This window comes from Arachis stenosperma, chromosome 10 (genome assembly GCF_014773155.1).
Source record: "Arachis stenosperma cultivar V10309 chromosome 10, arast.V10309.gnm1.PFL2, whole genome shotgun sequence".
NCBI lineage: Eukaryota > Viridiplantae > Streptophyta > Magnoliopsida > Fabales > Fabaceae > Arachis > Arachis stenosperma.
In genome coordinates this window covers 134508522-134534064 of record NC_080386.1, presented here as the reverse complement: position 1 = coordinate 134534064, position 25543 = coordinate 134508522, and the positions used below count along the sequence as shown (strand labels likewise).

At 33.2% G+C, this 25543-nt stretch overlaps 3 protein-coding genes and 1 pseudogene across 3 annotated transcripts; 2 read left to right on the top strand and 2 right to left on the bottom strand.

Annotated features, from left to right (window-relative positions):
* The first annotated feature begins 208 nt into the window (after positions 1-208).
* On the top strand, positions 209-17740 carry LOC130957861 (myosin-6-like; annotated as a pseudogene).
* Positions 5537-7425, top strand: LOC130957994 (uncharacterized protein At5g23160-like). The gene is made up of 2 exons (XM_057884866.1): positions 5537-6070; positions 6733-7425. The coding sequence occupies exons 1-2, from the start codon at positions 5753-5755 to the stop codon at positions 7114-7116; spliced, it is 702 nt and encodes a 233-aa protein (XP_057740849.1). The 5' UTR covers positions 5537-5752; the 3' UTR covers positions 7117-7425.
* Positions 17741-18950: 1210 nt separating the features above from the next.
* On the bottom strand, positions 18951-20258 carry LOC130954685 (uncharacterized). Its single transcript, XM_057881443.1, has 2 exons — positions 20098-20258; positions 18951-19892 (listed from the first exon to the last, which is right to left on the bottom strand). The coding sequence occupies exons 1-2, from the start codon at positions 20253-20255 to the stop codon at positions 19208-19210; spliced, it is 843 nt and encodes a 280-aa protein (XP_057737426.1). The 5' UTR covers positions 20256-20258; the 3' UTR covers positions 18951-19207.
* A 4578-nt stretch (positions 20259-24836) lies between these two features.
* On the bottom strand, positions 24837-25472 carry LOC130957860 (extensin-like). Its single transcript, XM_057884705.1, has one exon. It carries the CDS (start codon positions 25470-25472, stop codon positions 24837-24839), a length of 636 nt encoding a protein of 211 aa, XP_057740688.1.
* Positions 25473-25543: the final 71 nt, after the last annotated feature.

The window sequence follows — 25543 nt, the reverse complement described above, 5'->3', positions numbered from 1 at the left end:
AGACTATGTTAATATTTATTAATTATTATTAAAATAATTATTTAATTTTAAATATAATAAATATATATTTATAAATATTATATTATATAAAATAACTTTAGATATTATCTTTTTAATATTATCCTATTAAAAATTCAACTTACTCAATAAGCCAATTGGATGGGCTTTAATTTCATTTTATATGTTATTATTTCCTGGAATTCAATTCATGCTAATTGTGTGTTTTTACTTTTTATCCATCTGTTTATTTAGACTAAAGTTACATTCAATCAAGAAGAAAGTTCACGTAATTTAAATTTGGAATTTTGATCTTGCCTGCTTCTGTTCTCATTCCAAACTACCCATTTGACTCTACATTCCATTCGGAAGCTTCGAAATAAAAATCAATCGGATAAGAAATATATCCAAACACTAAAAGAAAAGAAGTACGTATTCCACTATTCCTTTTAAATTTAAATCTTCAAAGATTAATTTTAAAACAAATAATTCATATAATGATGATTAGCTTTTTACCTTTCAATTAACGCACGCAAAGGAATATTTGCTGCCTTTATAGGTGTGTGTAGGTTCTCATTCCTCAACACTTAGCTTCTTTCATCTAAAGAAGCAAGTACCCAAGTAATCTTAATTTCAAATAAAATACCCACATAATATGATGAGTTTTATGTTGAATTGTGGATATTAAATGAGGATATCGGATATTCTTTTCTTAATTTTTATAGCAGTATAATTAAGAAGAATGAAAAATAGATTAGATCAATTGGGAACTTTTTTTTCCATTTTAGTCCATCAATTAATTTATGAATTGATTTTTTTAATGAACAAAATCTATGAAAATTACAAAAAATTAAAGATTGACTTCAATTTCATATATATGGATTGGATTATCGATCCATTCAAGGTAATATTGTAAACTTTAATCAGCGGCGGCCAGTTTCTTTTGTTCTTAAAATTTGGCTTGACTGATTAATCGAAATTACAAGAAGCCAAGGCGGTGGATTCGATATTTAGATATTCCTCATTGAATACCTAAGCAGCAATTAGATTTTCAGAAATCTTATGTCATCATTTTCTTTTTTATATCCTTTCCTTCCTTATAATTATTATTTTTCTTGTGTCTCTATCTCCTCATCGTATTATTAATTAGATGATCGTCAGCTTTTTCAATTCTAGAGGAGGCTATCATTTCCCTCCTTGATTATTGTTCTTCAAGTTTAATTTGAAGCTAAGATGTTATCGATGTATATAATATAATTCAAAGAGTAGACTTTAATTATATATTGTTTTATAAATTTATGATATGAAATCCGATATAGCTATATATATGTATATTATATTTTTTACCTTCACAATTTCCATATGAATGATTTTATATATATTAATTTCTGAGTTTTGATTTACCCCACTTCTATTACGTACTTTTGGAACCACGTGAATTAGAAGCTAAATAATTGTTCAATTCTTGAATAAATAAAACTAAAATTATATATGCATAAGACCTTTATTTTTTTACCTATATTATTGAAATGACTATAGATAATAAATTAAGACATGTTCCTTGCAAATTATAAAACCACGTGATAGAATTAGTGTATATTGCTAGGCTTTGGTGCCGTCTCATGTGTTAACGCTGTTGATTGACTTGCATGGACAGTAATTTTGTTAATCAAGCACGATCAATAAATGTTTGGTGGGTGTTTTTTCCCCGTGATTAAAAAAAAAAAAAAAACCGAAAGAATTATCCAAAGTCTAAACGAGTTTGAATTCAGAACATTGAGCACAACAGCTATTGTAGAAACTCCAAAGCTTGTTATTACGGAACCTCTTCATGCTCCTCCAGTCCTCCTTGGCCCTCACTTAAAAACAAATTAAAGTTGAGTTTTGTATTAGAGATATAACTATTCATATTGTCTTCTCCTATCAACTTAAACTTTTGAAGTAAGTTTGATTATTTTATTGACGAAAATTACCATTTGGTGGTAGGGCGCCTAATTAGGATGTTGAAGTTGTGAATGGACAATTTTTTTACTTTGTCAGATAAAATGGACAATTCTTTTACAAAGCTGACATTGAGGTCTGTTTCCTTGTCACCACGTTCTCTGAAACTTCTTCCTCTATTTATTTTACCACTCTGGCCTCTACCGGAGTCTCTTGTGTAGTTCTCATAAAAATCTGGTATTATGTAGTCACTAGTTTCTTTACCTGTATTTGATTCTTTGTGCACTAAATTCGCACGAGTCATGATAAGAGATTTGCCATTTTAAATTTCTCATTCACTTCTTTTTGTGTCAGAAATTGTGACTAGAAATCACTAATAGTCATGGAATACATTCTTGCATTAATCGTAATAATGAAATGGAAAAGTATAGGTGAACAATGAAAATATTAAACAATGTAAACAATAAATATATCGGATGTTTATTTTACTAGTGTATGGATGGTTATTTTAATATTAAAATTTAGAAGGTTAATTTGGAGGTGTAGTGCATTTTTATTTGATTGGTGGTTGTTCATATTATTCAATAAAATCATTGTCCCCCTAGAATTCCCCGAATGAAATTCCTAAACTCTTCATCCAATCCTCCTAAAGCACATTTAAAATATTCTTCTATTGAGAAAGGAGTTCCAAGAGTTGAAAGTGAATTGATTACCTTGTTCATATTGCCTATATATTCAAAAACTGTTGATCTATGTTTCTTGATTGTCTTCAGCTACACTTTTAGTGACCTTATCCTTGATTTGAGTCTTGTTGTAAAGTAGTCTTCTAGAACATTCTAGATTCTGTGCGCATAGTCATATTCTACAATTTTATTAACAAAAGTTTCATTCATGGCAGAGAACATCTACGCCATTAGACACTCATCGTTGTTCCCATTATTCAAATTTTGGAGAGATTTTATTTTCTGTTTGATCTTGATTAGTGTTGAATTTTCTTGGAATCGATATTGCTACAATGTTAATCTGCAGCTTGTTTGCCTTGATGGATGTTAGTACTTGACGTTTTCATGTTTTAAAGTTGTCTTTATATAACTTTATTGTTGTTGAAAAATTAGCAATTGAAGTAATTGTTGTTGTTGACTGAAGTTGTGTCAAGCTTGAACAATTGAATATTGATTTGTGGAAGGTGTGATATCGTCTATGGATCAAAATCGTAAAGCTCTAATACCATGTAAGATATTAGAGGTGAAAAAGAAGAAAAATAGAAAGAAGTAAAATAGAATTAAGAGAAAATTTGAGAATAAATGAAGTATTGTTGATTATTAAATGATGAGTGATCATGCAGTGAATTTCAAGATTACAATTTATATTTGAGAAGTAGGGTGTGAGAAGTGTGACTATAGTTGGTTAGGGAGAGTAACTAATTAACTTGTTGAACGGTCATAATAAACTAACTATTTGCTAATTTGGAAAAGGGTTACTTAACTATATTAACATGCTCCCTCAAACTAAGGGTCATCAAAGGTTCTGTTTTGAAGACTCTGAGTAGATTTTTAAATTTGAGAAAGAATGAAGCCGAGAGAGGCTTGGTCAATGTATCTATCAGTTGATTCTGAGTTGGAATGTGTTAAACATGAATTGTCTTTTTATTACATAATTTCTGACAAATGATTGATCAATAAGGGTGAAATATTTTAATTTGTTGTGTAAAATTGGATTTGCTAAGAGAACAACTGCACTTTGGTTGTCACAATAAATAATTGGTTTTGTTGCCCAAAATGCTCTGATTTTTGTCAGTAAATTTTGTTCTGAATGTTCAATTAATAAAAAAAATAAAGATATAAAAAAATATTATTGATGAAAATGGAAAAAGGAGCTTCAGAGAGAGGATTTAAATACTGGAAACCCTTGAGGAAGAGCCAGGGTTCTATCTATCGATGGCATTGGTGTCGTCATTTTACTGTGAAATTGAAATTTTAGGACCAGTCGCTGAGAAATGAGCTGATGGTATCATGAGTAGCCGGATTTACTATAAGTAAGTGCTCTTTTTATTCTGCCATCGTGCATGTCTTCAATAGCAGGTGTAGGAGAAAATTTAAAAATATTAGAATAGGCATATGTTTTGTAAAACAGAAAGTAATTTTGCTGAGTAACCAACTAAGGGTGCAGCCAACTGCCGTCCATTAGTAAAAAAGAAGCCCATTAATAAAAATATATAATTGGACTTTCTTTTTAAAAAAACATAAATTCAAATTATCATAAGAAATATTTAAAATAAACTAAAAAAAATCCAAAATCTAAAATAACATCTAAAACCAAATAAAAAGCAACAATCTAAAATCATTTTAAAATAAATATCCAAAACCTAATAAAAAAATTAAAACTTAACAAAAAGAAACATCCAAAATCTAACAAAAAAAAAAGAGATATCCAAAATCATTTTAAAAAATCTAAAACCTAACAAAACGACACATAAAAAATATTGAAAAAAAATCCAAAAAATAAGAAAAGAAATATCCAAAATTACTAAAAAAATCCAAAACCTAAAAACACACATCCAAAACTTAGGAAAAAGAAACAACCAAAACTAGTTAAAAGAATCATCCCAAACTGAGTAGACAGCGTCACATCGCTGCAGCAGGCGTGGCGCGCGATGGAGTGGTGAACAAGTGGTGTTCTCGATGGAGATTGATGTGTTCGCGATGAGCGTGCGTGCGGCAGAAGGAGAGCGTTGTGTGCGTGCAACGGCGTCAATGCGTTCATGAAGGAGGTTTATGTGTTGCGGTGGTCGGGCGGCACTAAGAAAAAGTGAAAAGTTGGACATCGTTTACAATCAAAGTTGGATGATGAGTGGCCAGCACCACCAAATGACGCGGTGCAGGGAGCCGACGCAGGGGAGGTCGTAGCGAAAAGAGTAATTAGAACAGGAAATTACAGTATGAGTTGATTTTGGGTGGATTATGTTTCTAAACTTAATCTTAGCTTTTGGAATTTTAAAATTATATTTTTCAAAAAATTGCTCCAATTGACTGCACGTAAAGTTGGTTACTTATATTTTTTCAATAGAAAGTGATTCGAAAAACATCACCAATTATTTCAGTCAACTAATTTTATAAAATTTATATTAAATTTGACTATTTTTTACGAGTTATTGTTTTTATGTAAAATGTTAATTTTGTCTCTTATATTAATAGGATTTTGTTAGATAGACAATGACTTTTGTAAACAATGTAAACAATATGCTCTAGAATTAACCCAACAAAATAAAAATACACTCCACCTCTCAAATTACATCCTAAACGTTAACATTAGGATAATTATCTGTACACTTAGTAATTAAAAATATAATTATCTACATACCTGTTAAATTGAATATCCAACATATCTATTATTTACATTGTTTAATAGTTTCGTTGTTTATCTATACTTTTTCTTATTAATTAATAATATTGGTGTGAGAAGAGAATGGAATAGAATGAGAGGAAGTGGAAACGTGGGGAGGGAGTAAGCGTGTGAGGATGAAAGGAAGAGGTTAGGTTGGACGACTGATTAAAAGACAAAGTCCAAGTCTTCCCTCCAAACCACTACTTTTACAAACTATATGTCTATATGCATACCTCAAAATCCGTTATATTTTAATCTAACCTCTATCACTATACCATGCCGTCAATACCAACATCATTATTCATTGCTATGGACTAAGCCAACCATTATTCCACCACCACTCTCCATCAAATTCATCATGATATTCTTCCCATAGGCCATAGCTAAAATCAACTTACCTGATCTTCCATCTTTTAATTAATAAATCCACATGGCCAAAACCAAAAACCGAATTTTCCTATGCTGTTTTGGACCACCACCCGACACAGCATCCACTAATAATAAAAGGACTGACCCAATAATCAAGAAACGGACGAGGAAGAAACGCAGCTGGATTTCATGGCTCATCATTCGGATCCGAAATACTTCCTGCAAAACGGTGCCGCTTGAAGATCATTACTCCAATCCCAAGCCCAAGCCACCAAAGTCAACTCTCCGTCACAATAATAAGCCTCAAGCTCCACCACCGCCATCGTCAACTCTGCCTCTTCCGCCGCAGCCGGCTACTCCCTATTATACCCCTTCGCAGGTACGTATTACTGTACATATTTAACTCGTAATGAATCTTTCATGTAAAATTCTGTACCCTATATTATTACTATATATTGATTCGAATAAGGTTGTGTATATATTATTAATGGAAGACTAATAATGCAATAATATAAGCATTCATTAATTGTCGCAATAATTAATAAATATTAAATAAGATAAGTTATGGTTATTTTTGATTGATTTTCTTTTATTATTATCAAACATTTCTGATAATATAATATGTCCGACACTGCAAAAATTTACCTGATGTTTAATTTTCTTTTTTTCTTTAAGAATCAAAGTCTATGATTTTTTTGTTTAAGAATCAAAGTCTATGAAAAAATAGCTCTTCTTTTTAATTTTATGCTGGAGGCCTATAAACAAAAAATAGTTTAGAAGTTAGTATTTTTATTAAAATTTAGTTGGTATTTAATTAAAAAATGAATAATTTCACATTATTAAATATAATTTAATATTATTTAAAATATTAATAATAAATAATTAATAATTATAAATCACAAAATTTATTAATTTCTAACCATTTTTTATAAATAAATTCTTAAAAAAAATAATGTATTGTTGATATATGTCGATAAATTGGAGGCAGGCGGTAGGAGGTGTTGTACACTTGTACTTATTATACTGCGTGTTATGTTTCAGACAAGGCACGGGGCGAGCAAAAAGAGAGCAGAGGAGGACACGCGTCAACAACAAAGAGAGTCTCTGAATGATGAAGCAAAACCAGAGCCAGCAAAAACAATTACGAAGCAGAAAAAGTCGAATAAGTACGAGCCAATCGTGGGAATGTCCATAATAGTGGTCACTCTGGTCATAATGGTGTTTTGGGGTCGCTTATGTGCCATACTCTGCACTTCCGCATGGTTATACTACATCCCCCATTTTAAGACGGCCACAACTGCTGCTTCTCATTCTCAACACGACATCGTCCACGTGGACGTGGATTTAGATTCGAAGGATTACAAGAAGAAGGTGATCATGGAGGGACTTCTAGACAGAAAGAGAGGACTCTCTCGTCACTACTAACAAAATAACAAACAAACTAATATTATATAAATCTTCCTTTTCTCAGCTCGGTAGGTTGCTTGCTTGTTGACCTCATCTAGTCCCATCTTTTTAATGCTGGCTAGGCACTTTATAATTTTGTGATCAACCTAGAAAAAAAAAGAGAAAGTTAGTTAGAAAGGAAAAAAATACTTATGTAAATGTACATTATTATTATTTTATTTTTGTTAGGTAGATTATTTTTTTGTTAATTTAATATTAATAGTAATTAATTATAATAAGAATACATAATGAGTACATAATATTAATTATTAAATATTTTTTTTAAAAGGATATAAGATTAACCAAAAAATATTTTTTTTCTCAAGAGTACATAATATTAACCACCAAATATTAAAGTAATAAAAAAATAACATAGGTAACAGTTTCTAATCATATTCCTTTTGTAAAATTTTTTTCTTCATATAAAGATGTAATTATAATTAGGATTTATATTATGACACATTTTAAGAGAATATATAATAATATTATTTTAATTTTTAATGTATTTAATACATGAGAAATATAAAAGATTATTTATCGTTTCAATTTATTATATGCATTTATTTATTCTCTCTTTTTATTTACTTTTTTTATTAAATAGTATATTATCCGTAAAAATAAATGATTATTTAAAATTGAATAGAATATAAATTAATGTATATTTAAAGAGTTAAACTCACATGTGGTGTATGTTTTAATGTGAAGTTAATAATTAATAATTATTAAATAATTTAATAAATTAGACTAAATTATTGTTTACAATTTTTAACTATCAACTACATATGAAAATAACTGCACATGAGTTTTCATTTTAATTTTATTGCAATGATAATACGAAGAGAGTTTATGATTATACAATTAGATTTATGCGTTTAGATAACTTTTAAAATAATAAATTTAAAAATTAATTATTTTTTTGATATATGATAATATATATATGTTTAAAATTGTGTATAAAAATTAGATTCATATCTGAATACAAAATAGGGTTTAGAATTAAGGAAATACCAACCCACCGCCGCCTTTTTTCTATTTCTTAACATAGCATGATATTAAGTGCACAACCCGATATTACTGAGCATAATAAGGTACTATGATATATAAAATCATGCATTGCTAAGTATATTTCAGTTATAATAATTGTTCCACCTGTGATAGTGATACGTACGTAATAATGAGTGGGCAGCATGTCATGTTTATAATTTATATATGAGATATAGTACGTAAATGTAGGTGAGTAATTATTGAAGATTTAAATTTTGTATAATATCGCTATATATAACATACATCTAAGATACATAAAAGTAGTGTAAAAATAGAAAAGAGTTGAGAATTAACCACTTGAGAAAAATTAGTTAAATCTCCGATCTTTTCTTAAATACAAGTAACAGTAATACAATGCATGATTCGTTTTTGCATTGTGAAGGAGAAATGGTTGCACCAATAATAATTAATACGACGTGTAGTAATATGTAATGTTTTCCTAACCATTGAATATATAAAATTCATTTTCCAATTTAATGGCTAAAAAGTTATCACAGTGGCGATGATGCATCTTCATGCATGCAACGACGACGACGATGGGCTTTGATTCAAGGAAGGTGTAGATTGATTGATTCCGTCCGATCCCCAATTATGAATTCATTAGGATGAGATCGAGAAGGTGTTTGACTTTGGCTATGTATCATCGAGGTTGAAGCCTGTTTGATTCAAGAAATTAAGTGCATGCGTGCGAAGAAAGAGAGAGATTTTTCTTCAGTTGTTGTAATTATATATGGCATCATCTTATTGTGACTGGAATTGGGCAGCATATCAAGCTAGATTTCTTGGCATACCAGTTACATAACGTTATTGATTGATTAGTTAGAAGCAAAGGGAGAGAGAGTTGCAGAGGAGGGCTTAATTAGGGTTCGGTTAGCTAGTTAGCATAGGTTGGAGATTCTTCTTCTTTCTTTGTGAATCTTCTGCAACGACACTTTCCTGAGGTCACTCCAACAAGAATTACAAGTTAGTGAAAACAGTTCTGAACATGGAACCACTTGTTTGATCAATTCAACCTCAAACCCAGCATTCCCTTAACAATGGTAATTATCTACAACTTGTCATTGTGTTAGTTTCTTTCTAATGTATTGGTCACTTATACAAACACATTCCTTATTGAATGTACAGACTGCTCAACTAAGTTTCGTAGTTGGATCTCATGTTTGGATTGAGGACCCTGATGAAGCTTGGATTGAAGGAGAAATATTGGAATCTAAGGGCAATGAGATCACAGTTAATTGTGCTTCAGGGACAAAGGTGAAGAACTAGTTACTTTACTTGTGTGATTATACTGCATGCATTCATGTAATGGTGCCTTTTGCAGGTTATTAGTAAATCGTCTCATATCTATCCCAAAGATCCTGAGTTCCCACCAAATGGAGTGGATGATATGACAAGGTTGGCATATCTGCATGAACCAGGGGTACTTCAGAATTTGCATGTTCGATATGAAGTAAATGAAATATATGTAAGACTTCATCATCACCTCTCTCTCTCTGACTCTATATGTATGTATATGTTTGAGTAATGTTTCTTATGGTACGGTTCCAGACTTACACAGGAAACATATTGATAGCTGTAAACCCTTTCCAAAGATTACCTCATTTATATTCGAGGGAAACAATGGAGAAGTATAAAGGCGCGGCTTTCGGTGAGAAGAGCCCAAATCCCTTTGCCATTGCTGATTCTGCATACAGGAAGATGATAAATGAAGAAACAAGCCAATCCATTTTAGTTAGTGGAGAAAGTGGAGCTGGTAAAACAGAAAGTACAAAAATGCTTATGTGTTATCTTGCTTATATGGGAGGCAGAGCAGCTAATGAAGGACGCTCAGTTGAACAACAAGTCTTGGAGGTAATGATAATATTTATTCCAGGAGTATGAATTCTATTTGGATCTTTTTATTAAGTAATTACTCATTGCACAATTTATTATTTTCCTAGTCCAATCCTGTTTTAGAAGCATTTGGCAACGCCAAGACTGTTAGGAACAATAATTCAAGGTACTAAAAAAGACTTGTATCTTGTATTTTCTAGTCTTAATTGGATTGATTTAAAGTTTGTTGTATTATACATAATTTCAGTCGTTTTGGTAAGTTTGTGGAGATTCAGTTTGATCAAAAGGGGAGAATTTCAGGAGCTGCTATCAGAACTTATTTGCTGGAACGGTCTCGTGTCTGTCAGGTTTCTGATCCTGAGAGAAACTATCATTGCTTTTATATGCTTTGTGCTGCACCAAAAGAGGTACATAATAATAATAATAATAATAATTCCCTTACCTTCTAGGAACTGAATGAACTGAACTAGTTCTTTCACCTATTTGACAAAATATATATTGCATGCATGTATGTATGTATATAGGATGTTGAAAAGTACAAATTGGGAAACCCAAGAACTTTTCATTACCTAAATCAATCAAATTGCATTGAGTTGCAAGGGTTGGATGATTCTAAGGAATACCTTGCAACTAGAAGAGCTATGGATGTTGTTGGGATCAATGGTAATGAGCAGGTAATACAACACAATAATATATGGAATTCATAGATTTTGAATTAATGTAATTTCACAAGTTATTGTGATTTACTCTTCTCAGGATGCCATATTTCGAATAGTAGCTGCAGTGTTGCACTTGGGAAATATTGAATTTGTTAAGGGGGACGATGAAGAGACTGATTCCTCTCAACCTAAGGATGACAAATCTCGTTTCCACCTTAAAACTGCAGCTGAGCTTTTGATGTAAGCTAAGTTAAAAATTGTTTCAATTAAATACAAAGCTTATAGATAAGATACTCATGTATTTATATGTGTAGGTGCGACGAGAAATCCCTTGAGGATTCATTTTGCAAACGTGTTATGGTCACTCGCGGCGATAAAATAACAAAGTCACTTGATCCCGTTGCTGCAAGTCTCAGCAGAGATGCTTTGGCTAAAATTATTTATTCAAGGCTTTTTGACTGGTCATTTCTCTCTGTTATATGTTCTTTCTTTTAGGAGATATGCCTCACCTTTTTGTTTTATTGAACTCATACAAATATCTCTTGTTCCAGGATTGTGGACAAGATTAACAATTCTATTGGGCAAGATCCACATTCAAAGAACTTAATCGGAGTCTTAGATATATACGGATTTGAAAGTTTCAAGACGAACAGGTGCTTAACTAGCTAAGGAACCTAGATGCTCTGTGTGTGTGGATAATGATGTGAAACTTGATCAAGTTCTCAATTTCTTATGTAGTAATTTATGTGTTAGTTCATATCATTAACTTCTTACTTAGAAAAATTACACTCTACTAATTGTTCTTATGCAGTTTTGAGCAATTCTGTATCAATTTGACTAATGAGAAATTGCAACAGCATTTCAACCAGGTTTAAATCTGTTTTTTCTCCATTTGTTGGAATTTGATCACTTGGTAAAATATTTCAATTGACTTAGCATTTGCTTATTACATTATGCAGCATGTCTTCAAAATGGAGCAAGAAGAATATACAAAGGAAGAAATCAATTGGAGTTATATAGAGTTCGTTGATAATCAAGATGTTCTTGATCTCATAGAAAAGGTATGTAATTCATAAAAGATCTCTTTTTCATTCTAGCACAGTTTTGCTATACTACTCTTTAATATTTACGGTCTTTCTTCTTTCCACCTTTCTGATTTATATGTATTCATAACCACAGAAACCAGGTGGCATTATCGCTCTTCTAGATGAGGCATGGTATGTAATAATAATAATTAATTTTTGGTAACCATCTTATACGCTTGAAATAGTAAAATTAATGCATGTTGGTTAATGTTTGTAGCATGTTTCCAAGATCAACCCATGAAACATTTGCCGAAAAGCTGTATCAAACATTTAAAGACAATAAACGGTTCAGCAAGCCAAAGCTGTCTCGTACGGATTTCACAGTAAACCACTATGCTGGTGATGTAAGTGAAGTAGGATGCTATGGTAGGGTAGGGTAGTGATGGTGATATCATAAAAAATGGTTAATTAATTAATATGAATTTACAGGTGACTTATCAAACAGACCTTTTCCTTGATAAGAACAAAGACTATGTTGTTCCAGAGCATGCTGCCTTACTCAATGCTTCAAAGTGCAACTTCGTTTCAGGGTTGTTCCCGCCTTTGCCTGAGGAAACTTCCAAATCAACCAAGTTTGCTTCTGTTGCAACTCAGTTTAAGCAACAACTGCAGTCTCTGCTGGAAACACTAAACGCTACTGAGCCACACTACATTCGCTGTGTAAAGCCCAACAACCTTCTTAAGCCTGGAATATTTGAGAACAGTAATGTGTTGCAGCAGCTACGATGCGGGGTAAGGATTCAATTCTACTCATAATACATCAGTTAAGATCATCCATCATATCTTCATTCATTCATTCTATCTACAGGGAGTAATGGAGGCAATAAGAATTAGTTGTGCCGGATATCCTACTAGGAAGAACTTTGACGAATTCATTCGACGATTTAGTGTCCTAGAACCTAAGGTTCTTACATCATGGTATTTTTATATATTTATGTTTTTCTTTCCCTTTGTGAATTGTGATCATCTCATCTATCTGAATTATATCATGAACTGATTGAATATAACGATGTATGCATTTACAGCCCTGATGAAATGACCAGTTGCAAGATGCTTCTTGACAAAGTGAACTTTAAAGATTATCAGGTGATGTTAGTGGTAGCTTTGGCTTTGCTAACTAGTCAACCATCATAAATGATGTTGATTGGACTATTTGCCATTACAGATTGGAAAGACAAAAGTGTTTTTGAGAGTAGGACAAATGGCACAACTAGATGCCTGTAGAGCAGAAGTATTAGGAAGATCTGCAACCATTATTCAAAGAAAAGTTTGCACATATCTTTGCCAAAAACACTACAACACATTGCGGATGTCTGCAACACAACTACAAAAGGTAGTCAGAGGACAACTTGCACGCTTCCATTATGAAAAAATGAGGAGGGAAGATGCTTCTGTGAAAATTCAAAAGAATCTTCGCATGCATCTTTCCAAGACTGCTTACCAAGCCCTCAAGGCTTCAGCTGTATTTATTCAGACTGCTATGAGAGGCAAGACTGCTAGAAATCATCTCAGATATAGGAAGTTAACCAGAGCTGCTGTAATCATTGAGGTATCAACCAACAACTATCTACCTCAACCATTTCTATACCTTTTTCTTCCAATAATAATGATTGAAAATGTTTGACAATCTCTAATCTTTCTTATTATAAGCACATGCTCTCAATTCATTTGATGTAATTGTCTATCTTTCAGAGACACGGTAGAGGTTACATAGCTCGTTCTCATTACAAACGTTTAAAGAAAGCCGCTATTTTTGCACAATGTTCATGGAGGAGAACAATGGCTCGTAGAGAACTTCGAAAGCTTAGAATGGTGATTCACACTCTTTTTTTTAGATTATATTTTGAATTTACTCTTTTCACTCACTCTATAAACAAATATTTAGTGCATTAAAACATGTTTTAACTCTTATATATCATATTCTCCAAAAAAAAAATCACATCTATTTTAAACTTTTTGTAGGCTGCTAAGGAAGCCAAGGCTCTTGAAGCTGCGAAAAAAGAACTTGAAAAGCAAGTGGAAGAATTGAGTTTGTCTCTAGAATCAGAGAGAAGAATGAGGGTATGTAATTTATCTAAGTATATGAAGTAAATTTGTTTTAGTTGTATATATGTATGTATGTACTATTGCTGACTTTTCATAATTGTTTGGGTTAATAATTATGATATTGAGGAAGCCAAGACACAGGAAAATGAAGAACTACAATCAGCTTTGCATGAGATGGAGCTTCAACTCAAAGAAACTCAAGCTTCCTTGCATGAGATGGAGTCATTGCTTCTTAAGGAACGTCAGGCCCCTAAAACTACCGATGCAACACCTATTCAAGTTATTCAATCTAACGGAGCTGATAATGATATTGAATTGATTAGCAAGCTTACAGCAGAAAATGAACAACTCAAGGTATATAATTTAAGTGTTCTTGTGGTTGAATCACGAAATGCCAAGTATATATTATTATATCTGATGTTTTTACAGGGTTTGGTTAATTCATTGGAAAAGAAAAGCACGCTAGAGATTCCCAGTAATATGACTGAGAATGAAGTGATCAATATGCTTAGTTCAGAGAGGGAACTTCTTAAGGTATACAATATGTTAAAAATAATGGTCAAATTAAATCTGAAGCTTTTGGGCTTGCATGTCATATATAATATAAGATCCAAAGCTATTGTTATGTTTTAATCTTTACAGGATCAGGTTAGTTCACTTGAACAGAAAATTAATGAAACAGAAAGGAAATATGAAGAATGTAGCAAACTTAGTGAGGAACGCATGAATCAAATCATAGAGACCGAAAGCAAGATAATTGAGCTAAAGACATCAATGCAAAGGTTCTTTATATATAGTATTCATTTTTAACTTACTTGATCCTTTTCTTATATATGCTATATATAAGTTGTTTTGTGTATTATGCATGTTAGGCTTGAAGAAAAAGTTTCTGATATGGAAACTGAGAATCAAGTTTTAAGGCAGAAAAGCCTTTCGAGTTCATCATCAAAGAAAATGTCAGAAAAGAATCCATCTCAGGTAGTAAACAAACAAACAATATAATATCTATCATGAGTGTTTTATATTCGTAAAACTAATCCTGATAATCCCTCTTGTTGGTGGTACAGTCATCGGAAAATGGTAGTAATCAGGTAATATTTAAATAAGATATTGAGCCTTTTGTTCTCATATACTGACAGACACAGTAGTATGTATATATAGTTGTGATGAAAATCCTATTTGGGTGAGCGTAGGCATCAACATCAGCAAGTTCAGGCCAGACAAAGACATTTGGAACCGATGCTGATAGCAAAGTAAGGACATCTCACATGGAGAGGCATCTTGTATGCTTCTACAAGAAATTATTATTTCACATTCCAATCATTCTAACTGAGTCACATTTTCATGTGTTTGACTACTGTGTGCAGGAGAGCATCGAAACTCTTTTCAAGTGCATCCAAAAAGACCTTGGATTCTCGGAAGGAAAACCCGTGGCAGCATTCACCCTTTATAACTGTCTGCTACATTGGAAATGTTTTGAAGCAGAAAAGACAAGTATATTTGATCGTCTTATTCAGCTGATTGGATCTGCAATAGAGGATCAAGATAACAATGGTTGCATGGCTTATTGGTTGTCCAACACATCTGCTTTGTTGTTCCATCTCCAGCGAACTCTTCGAGTCCCTACAGCACGAAAGCCACCCACTCCAACATCTTTCTTTGGAAGAGTCACTCAAGTACACTACACTATCTATTTCTATATATATATATATATATATATATCTAATCATTCACTTGAGGATTCCAATAACAATAATAATAATACACACTTACTTTTCAGGGATTTCGGTCATCGAAAAGTCTTTCCAGTGGTTCATTTGATGTAGAGCATCAAGTTGATGCCAAGTACCCTGCTTTACTTTTCAAGCAGCAACTTGCAGCTTACGTTGAGAAGATTTATGGAATTCTTAGAGAAAATTTGAAGAAAGACATATCTCCTCTAATTTCTGCTTTCATTCAGGTATTAATTTAATTACCATCCATTAATTGATTAATAAATTCTATTTGATGCATTTTCTTATTTCTATGATTATGATTATTTCAGGCGCATGGAAAGTCAGATGATAACAACCAGCCAGCTGCTTCATGGACTGCCATTGTACAATGCATTAACAGATTTCTCAATGTTTTCAAAGAAAACCATGTATGTCTTTTAATATTAATATAAATATGATATGGAATTTGTATTCTCGAACCCTTTTATTACTTCTTTCTTTTTCATTTTGTATCAGGTGCATCCAGTTCTCGTTCAGAAGATATTCAGCCAAGTTTTTCAACATATCAATGCGGAAATCTTTAATAGGTAGTTAATTTTCTTATGTGTGTGTGTGATAAGTGATAACAAATTAACCTTGTCACAAGCTAAGCATGTGAGTTGACTTGATTGGTAATACTTTATTTGGTTGCAGCCTTGTTTCACAAAGAGAATGTTGCACATTCAACAATGGACAACTTATCAAATCTGGATTGGCTGAACTAGAACAGTGGTCTACTGAAGCAACAGAAGAGGTATATCCTAATAAATAATCATTATTTCTAATTAATTTACTTACTAATTACTTCTATTGCAGTATGCTGGCACAACTTTGGATGAACTCAAACATGTAACACAAGCCGTTAGATTCTTGGTATATCTTCATTAGCTTCAACTTAATTACTCTTTTTCTTTGTAATTATACCTTAATTATTTCGATGTGGGAAGGTACTATTAAGCTTGTTGCGTTCATGAAAATATTATTCAAGACATATGAACTTTTCCTTTTCCATTGCTTAAGAGATTAGCAAGAAATCATTAAAAAACAAAAATAACTTTAAATGCCTGTTTTTGTATTGTAAAATAAGATTCCAAATTCTCAACACCGATTCTATTTTTTAATTGGAGCTCGACTATTACTTCTCCAGGTTGTAGAGAAAAAGGATGAATTATCATATGATGGTCTTACAAATGAGCTATGCCCTGTAAGTTTCATTTCTTCTTTTTTCTTTTTTTCCTCCCTCTCTTAATGTGATGAGTTACAACATTTGAAAGATAAATCTATCTATGAATGGCATGTCTTAAAGCAAAACCTTAACATGTGAACAACTAATCTTTACATACACAACTATAATTAATTCATGAGATGAAGCTAATAAAGAACTGTTACTTAAACTTTTGTCTAAATCTTCTTTATAAACAAAAATTTGATTTTATTTCTTACATTTCTTATGTTGGACCAAAAAAAAGAAATCTCTTTAGTCTACTTGCTGCTTGAAAGATAAATCAATGAATTTTTATAGTATATTTACACAAGTAAACCTAACTGTGAAATCAAATATGTGTAGCTGTATCAAATATATATGTATTATCCTTACAGAATGCAATATTTATCTGACTCTAACGTTTGCTTGTATATGGTAATTAATTCCAGGTCCTTAGTTCTCACCAGCTTTACAGAATATGTACACTTTACTGGGATGGAAATGAAAATGACAGTAGCCAAAGTGTATCATCTGAAGTAAGTTGAGAAAGAGTATATATATATATATATATATATATATAAAGGATACTTTCTTTTCTTAGCATTTACTCTATCATCTATATTAACTTTCTTGTGTAGGTCATCTCTAGTTTGAAGCTGCTAATGACAGATGGTGTAGAAGATGATAGTAAATCCTACATGTTAGAAGACAATTCATGGTAAACTTAAAATTTTTATTGATATAAGGCTTAAATATACATGCATCAAATCTTGAAGAAATTATAATTTAATTTTAACTAAAAACTAAATTTGTTTAACCTTTGGTATTTTGTCATCAATTTACAGTATCCCTATTATTGTTGAGGAGATTTCTAGCTCCCTCAAAGATAAGACTACTTCAAAAGTAAAGCCTCCTGAAGAACTTCTTGAGAATGCAGGCTTCCAATTTTTACATGACTATTCTTAATGCTCTTGCAAGGTGGCTTCATTTCCTATATATTACTATAGGTTCAAAATATTAAACACCATGCATGCTGTAAATTCACCCACTTTACCCCCCCTCTTGCTATTATTAAGTGCCATCCATGTTGTACTGGTTCTTATAGCTAAAAGGTAGAATAGGCCTCAGAGTTCCTGTTAATTAACATTTTATTTTGATCTATATTTCATTAGATTATATGGATGTTCACTTGGGAACAAACTTTTGTATAAGGTAAGAAAAGTAACATTTGTAAATTATAGGAGTTGATCCAATGATCCCATAGATTATTATTGTTCTGCCTTAATAAAAATATGATTTGTAGAAAGTACTTATACTATAGTAAATTTGGCCATTATTTTGTGAGATCATCCTTTGTAATATTATCACAGCATGAAATATGAGGTAAATATACAGATAGGTGGATCTATGCTTCAATTACATTGTGAAATTTACCCTCCGGAGCAATTGCCCGACAAATTCATGATATCAGTTTTGATGCAACTAAGAAATTCAAGGAAAAATAAGAAAAATATTGAAAAGCTTGTGTTTCACCTCTCATATCTGGAGGGTGGTATAAGAGTTGCAACAAAGTTGCCACTAATTTTTATATGAAAAAAATCAGAAATAAAGAAATTTAAATTACTAAAATCATGTCTTTTAAAAAGTTCAGGTTAGGAATTTAATTATGTCAAAAGAATAATGGAAACTTAAGTCCACGGAACCCATAGGCCATAGCACATTCATCAACTTAAACAACAATGATCTTATCTTACAGTAATTTATGTAAATTATATCCATAAAAAAATTATGTTAATCATATATAATTTAAATATTTATTTTACCCCCCTAAAGTCTCAAAAGATGTTTATAAAATCAAAAGAAAATTATTCACATAAAGAAGAAAATAAAGAAAGAAAGAAAGAAAACTAATAGTATACAAATATATTTTTATGGAAAAGTTCTTATCCAATCTTAATTTAAATTTAAAAGTTCATGTTGTATCTTGTATATGTTAAACGTTAAAGACCTCATTGTTTTCTTGTGATTCATGCATTACTTTAATGAAAGTGCTGTACTCGTGTAGATGTTTGTTTACATTTTAAGGGTTCATTTGAATGAGATTTTTTCATAGGCTTGTTAAGGAAACAAGGGGAAACAAAACCCCTACAGTATCCCATTTTTATTTTGGATTGTGACACCATGAATCTATACATAAAAAATAAAAAATATAAAAGAAAAATATAAAGGCAAATGCAACTATGCAAGGGTAAGGAATGCTTTCCTTTCATCCCCTGACCCTGCATTGCATTGCATTCTCACTGTTACAATAAACAACACATTGATGTAATTTCTTGTGGCATATTGGTTTTCCTTTTCTTCTCCTTCACTGATAAGTTGCAGCAGCTAATGATTCCATAACCTCACAAAATGGGATCAAAATTGTTTATGATAAATTGATGTAATTCAGTCAAGTGCAGCTTTATTTCTTCGAGGCTTCGGTAGAACCTGTAAATCTGGTTTCAAGGTCCACACTGAGGGTGGCCAAATGGATGAGGTGCAACTGTTATCTTGATCTTGAAAGCAAGGTGTGCTGTATGATTTTCGCACCCCAGATGATAATGGTGATGACCATTCAGAAGCATCCCCTGTTTTCATTATACCACTTGATTCAGAATCACTTGTTAATGCACTTCTGCTACCCACTTTCTGCCTCAGAGCCAAGCGCTTTCCTGTTCTCGACGGAGGACCAATAGAAGCGCTGCTGCTATCCTCCTTCAACAGCAATTCCGGTATCCTACTAAAGTCAGCTTCAGATTTCTGGCGCCTCCGGATAAGTTTATCATTCCATTTCTCCAACTCCCCTTCTTGCCTCACTTGTGCAGCCTCTTCAACATGCCCCTTTTCCATGACCTCTGCCAAGATTATATCCACCAAACTTCTGGATTTGCGGTGTTGGTGCAGAGGTCGGTTAGGCGAGTGGGAATTGTCTTCGGAGGAATTAGTGGCCGGTTTAAGTCCATAGAAACCTTGTAAGGAGCTCATTGCTTGCGAGACCTTGGGCTCGGAAGGCTTGCCTTTCAAGGAATGGAATGATTCAAACAGCTCAAGGTGGCCAGCATCAGTGCAAGGGGGGTTGGAGTTACCTTGTCTGAAGAAGGTTAAAACATTCAAGGCCATCAATGGCTCAAAGTAATCAATAATCATGCATGATCAGAATTAAATTTATATGAACCATTACTTTACTCAAAATCTGACATTGAATTGAATTTGTTGAAGAAATGATAAGGTTTATGTTCCATGCAAGAAAGAAAACCTATTTGATCTGTTCCATGTTCCAATAAGAAAAAACATACCCTGGAGAGGTTGCATCATAAGATAAACAAGGAGATGGAGGGTGCCTTCCAGGCAGTGGAATGTTGATGGTTTTAAGTGCGAATATTTGACGATCCGTGACAAGCCCATTCATCTTTCTGATGTCAGCAACCTGCAAAGCAACTTTGAGCTTCAGCATCACCATTCCCATTCATCATGATACAAAAAAATGAATGCAGCCAGCCAGTGTCAAACTTGGAGACAGGGTGCTCAATGCATGCTGATGCACCAATCGCTTGGGGGCTAACCTCCCGATCACTATCAAAATAGAACGAAACTTTTTGATCCTCATTGCTCTGCTCTTTCCCTGTTCCGTTTTCCATCTCTTTAATCCTATCCAACATTCAACAACCATCCAAACGCATTTCAGATTTCCTTTGTTTGTTTTGCTTCGATAATTGAATTTAATTTATTCAGATTCGTATTCCCCAGAAATCAATTTGGATTGCGATTGGGATTGGGATTATTAGAGGGGGGAAAATTATAGATCGAACAAAACACGAGGGGGAATTGGGAATTCTTTGGAGAATGAGGGATCATCCCTTTCGTGAATCGAATCGCGTTGTGGAGGTTTTCTGGGTGGCTTTTTGTGTTTCCTGAATACCGGTCAGCGTTTTGTTCCACTTTCTCGGGAAAAACAAATGAAACTGGAAGGAAGCTGTAATTGCTGCTTCTTCTTTCTTTCTTTTTCTCTTTTTTTCCCGCATCCAAAAATATATTTTCCCGCATTATAAGTTATTATTTTTCGCGCATTTTACATAAGTTACAATGAACATATTGTTAGACACTTCAGTTCAATGTACACGTAATTATTATTATTATTATTATTATTATTATTATTATTATTATTATTATTATTATTAAATCATTTTTAGCTTTTAACCTAAGGGTTTTTTTTTTATTTTAATCTACACTTTTTAAGTTAGATTTTTTTCTTTAAGTAGAATATTTTAAGTTTATTACTTTTAATTAGTTTAGTTTCATTCATAGGAATGTATATACTATAATTATAATAATATATCTGGGGTATTCACTCTTGTAGTTTAGTAGGGTGCTATAAATTAAATTTGTTAGTTGAAAAGGTTGTTACGGTAATCTAAAAATAGATAGTTGAGAGAATCAAAATTTTGCTGGTATAAATTGTAGCCTTTTAGATATTCTGTAGGTTTTAAAATTAGGATTTACGTTAATTTGCTATACATTTATTTAGGATTAAGTACGGTTTTTGTTCTAAGGTATGGGTTGAAAATTTTTTTTGTCTTCGACCTTTTTTTTCGCTATAAAATAGTCCAAAAGATTTTAGTTTGTTTTACCTTTTTCTTTTTTTTTTTTTTTGCAAAATACAAAAACAGAAATAGAAATAGGCAGAAGCAGAAGCAGAAGCAAAAGCAGAATGCAGTAAAACAACAACAACAATAAAACAACACCTAGAAGAACAACACCAACAATAATAATGGATAATGAAATATGAAGGTTGTGGTAGGCTTAGAGAAGGGGGGTTGAATCTATGTCTTCCTTTTCAGTTGCTGTTTCTGACCTTTTTAATCAAAGTTACAAATCTGATTCTGTTTGAACTCAGCAGCGGAAATTTATGAGACAATTTATTTTTGTCTCATGAAAAACAGAAAACAGAACATGACAGAGAAGAAAAAGCTAACACCAGCATATATCCTGGTTCGGTTGCCTTGTGCTATGCAACCTACATCCAGTCTCCTCCACAAATGTGGAAGAATTTCACTATAGTTAACAGTTTTACATACACCAATTTCACACTCAAGTTCTACTCTAACTTGACATTGGCTATGCTAACATCTAACTATTTTCTCTTAGTGCTAACCCAACTAAGAAAGGGATACCAAACAGGAATAAGATACAAGACACTTGACCACCTTAAAGAAATCTGAAAATAACTCTAGGCTTTTCTCCCAAGTATCTCTCAGCCTTTTTCCACTCATGGCTTTTTCTCAAGATTTCTCACAATGCCTTTTCTCTCAGAAATTACAGAAAGATAAGCTTTAGAAAAGTACATTACAATCAGAACAACATGAAGGAGATTGACTTCATCAACAGCCTCTAAGCTATGTGAAAAACCAGCTTTGCAAACCTCTGAATTTGTTCTTCAGTGTTGGCAGAATGCTTCTTTGATAGAGAGCATTGTCCAAGTAGAGGAACTTCACAGGGAATACTTTACAGAACTCAACTTTCAAACTCTGGTTTTTCTCCTTACCTTGAATGAACAACAAGCTCCTCTTTTATCTTCATGCATGTTTCTTGGTTCTTCCTCCAAGGTCAACATCTTGAGCCTTGAGCTTCACCAACCCACCAGCTTCACCTTTTTCTTCTCAATCATCAAAGTAGCACCTTTCCTTCTGACTTCTCTAATTTGACCGAAGCCATAAAAGAGTAACTGAAATTGTTTTTCAAAGGTCAACCGAATCTGAACCTTTGAATCCCAACTTGGTCCCCAAGTTTTGATTAAGATCGTAGATACACAGCAGAATGGCAGAGAGCAACTTCCCTTCAAAGCCATTTTCGGATAGAGCAGAGAGTAGGGAAGAAAGGATGAATATCTTGCATGCAAGATGATATGGTTTACCTTTCTTAAGCTTGATTTAGCTTCTGTGTTACAGGCTTCAACACTCTCTCTCTTGCTTCTTTGGTTAAAGGCTTATGGAAAGTTTTTCTTTTTTCTTCTTCTTCTTTTCTGATGCTATGATTTGACTTGATGAAAGAAGTGTACGTTTCTGTGGGTGAGAGCAAGCGAGAGGAAAGAGAGCTTCTATTTTGTATGATAGGCTTTGTGGGATGGATACGGGCTTGCATCCGGTTTTCATTCAGCCACCCGTTTGGCCCATTGGATCCTTTGGCTTTGATTCTCTTGGGCTGTGCTTGATTACTTATCCATCAGCCTTGCTATACCATTTGGGCTGCTTGAGATTTTGTTGGCCTGCAATATGAAAAAATACAATGTGTACTTATAAATTTAACTACTCTAATTATTTATTTGCCAAAAATAATGTTTGTCATCACTAATTATTTTAGTTAATTTCTTAACTCAACAATCTCCCCCTTGATGACAAACATGATTTAAGCAATAATCAAAAGGAAATAAGTTTGAGTTAGGTTTAGAAAACTCCCTTTGATTTTATGTTGCTCCCCCTTTCTTTTTGAAGATTAGCTCCCCCTGGATTCATGCTTTCCTCTTTGTTCCTGTTAATGCATTGTACTTAGAGAAAGCACAATAAAGAGCTATACACATTTATTTTGTCTAACAGATATCAACTGAGCAACATCACATAATCAGCCCAACATTAATTATATGTTAGCAGCAAAAGGATTCATCATGTGAGATCAAATTTTAGTGCAGCAATTTGACAAAAATTCGAATGAACTACTAGTAGCTGCATTAACATCAAAAAATACCAAATACTATCCAAATACTATCCTTACTCCCCCTTTTGTCATCAAGGGTGGACAACTCAAATGATCAACAAAAAACATCAATTCAAACCCTGCAAGGAAAGGTTAGACAGTAGTTGAAAAAATCTAACTAAACCAACAAAAGTGCAGCAGTATTTAAAGTTATTACAGTCATCCAAAAAGTTCAACAGATGCAAAATAAATAAAATTCATGAGACAAAATGAGAGCAGCAGCAGCATTCTTCATGAGACAAATCTTAGGCATCAGAACCATCTCCTTCCGAGGCAGCATCCTCTTCAACATCAGTGGCAATGTCTTCATCATTGTTAAGGTTATCAATGAAGGTCATGAGCACAGCCACCCTATCCCGAGATTTCTTCAGAAAGTTCTCATGCTTGCTAGCTAACTTCCTTTGTTCCTTGCTCATGGCAATCATGTGATTGGATTGAGATACAAACTCTTGAGCTACATCCTTGACCACATTCAGCAGAGTGGATTTCTTCCCAGTGGAAATGGGGTACCCTCGGTGGAAGGAGCAGGAGAATCCTCAGGGACATAGTCCTCTCATCATCTAGGACGACTCTTTCAGATCTAGTAGGTCCTTTGTTCTGTTTCACTGAACCACCCCCCTTTAGGTATGAATGTCTATTTTCATATTTCTCATTGGTCAAGTCAACACCAAAATGCTCAAATATGCAAGTTAGAAACATGCCATAAGGAAGTGCTTTATCTTTTGTACTTCGAACAGAATCAAACATGTATCTAGCCATCAAGTATGCAAAAGAGATTTCTGTTTTTGTAATGAGGGTATATAAAACAAGTGTGTCAGTGTAAGAAACCTTTTGATATGAACCACTTTGAGGAATCAAAATGTGGTTGACAATGCGGTGTAATTGAGCACGTTCATATCCTAGGGCTTTGTGTGGGTGTGATGCCATCAATTAAAAACATGTTCACAAATGTGAGCCAATGCATCAAGATAAGAAATTCCAACACCTTCATCCCACTTAACCGAAGTGTAAGCACAAGGCCCAACATCAGTATACTTCAATGCATCACTGACAGTTTCATTATTTAAAAAAATGTCTCTGCCCTTAACATAAGAATGCACACTTCCTTCATGATAAGTCATGTTCGCATAAAATTCTTTGACCAACTGAGGATATACAGGTTTTTTGATGTCAAAAAGGTGATTCCAGTCTAAAAATTCCAAGTTTGCAACAAAAGGAAAACCTTTCTTTTTCAAATCAGGTAAATCAGCCAGAAAAGATGGACATAGTACGATACTGAATAACTCCCTCAGAAATCGTGGTTCATGGCAGATTTGAACCGATGGGGGTTAAAGTCAGAGTGAGATGTCATATAGTGTGATTTGTGAGCAAAAGGATCAACTTCTGGTTCTCTAACAGATGAGAGAGGAACTCGAGCTTTACCTCTTTGAGAACGTGAAGGAACAGACCTAGATTTTGGTTGTGTGGACTCAGGTGGAGGTTCTGGTGCTGCAGGTCGCTTCCCTTTGGATGAACTCGGTTTCGATGAACCTGTCTTGGATGGTGTGACTTTTGGTGGTGGCGTTGGCTTGGCAGAAGCAGGAAACCTTGGAGTATTTTTTGTTCGAGCCATGGGGTCACAACGAGGAGGAGAGGTTGGAGGTGAAGGAGAGGGCGTAAAGGTTCGGTCTTGAGAGCGAGTGGAAGGCTTTGTGGGTAGTTTGTATATCTTCTCACGAGGAGCCCTTTTTGCAATAACTTTCTTCCTCATTTTGGTTAAAAATGATGTCTTTGATGAAGGAGAGATAGTGGTGTGAGAGGGAAGAAACCGAAGGGTTGAGGAGAAGTTATGGTGGGAATAGAGGGAGTGTTGGTAACCGTACCCAAAAGCAAATTTCCAAAACCATGCAACTGCATCACCATTTGAAAAGACTTGACACGACATGACCTCATAAAAGAAAGATTTTATTTGTTTTTTTTTTTTAAATTTGAAAACAACAAAAATAACCTGAAACC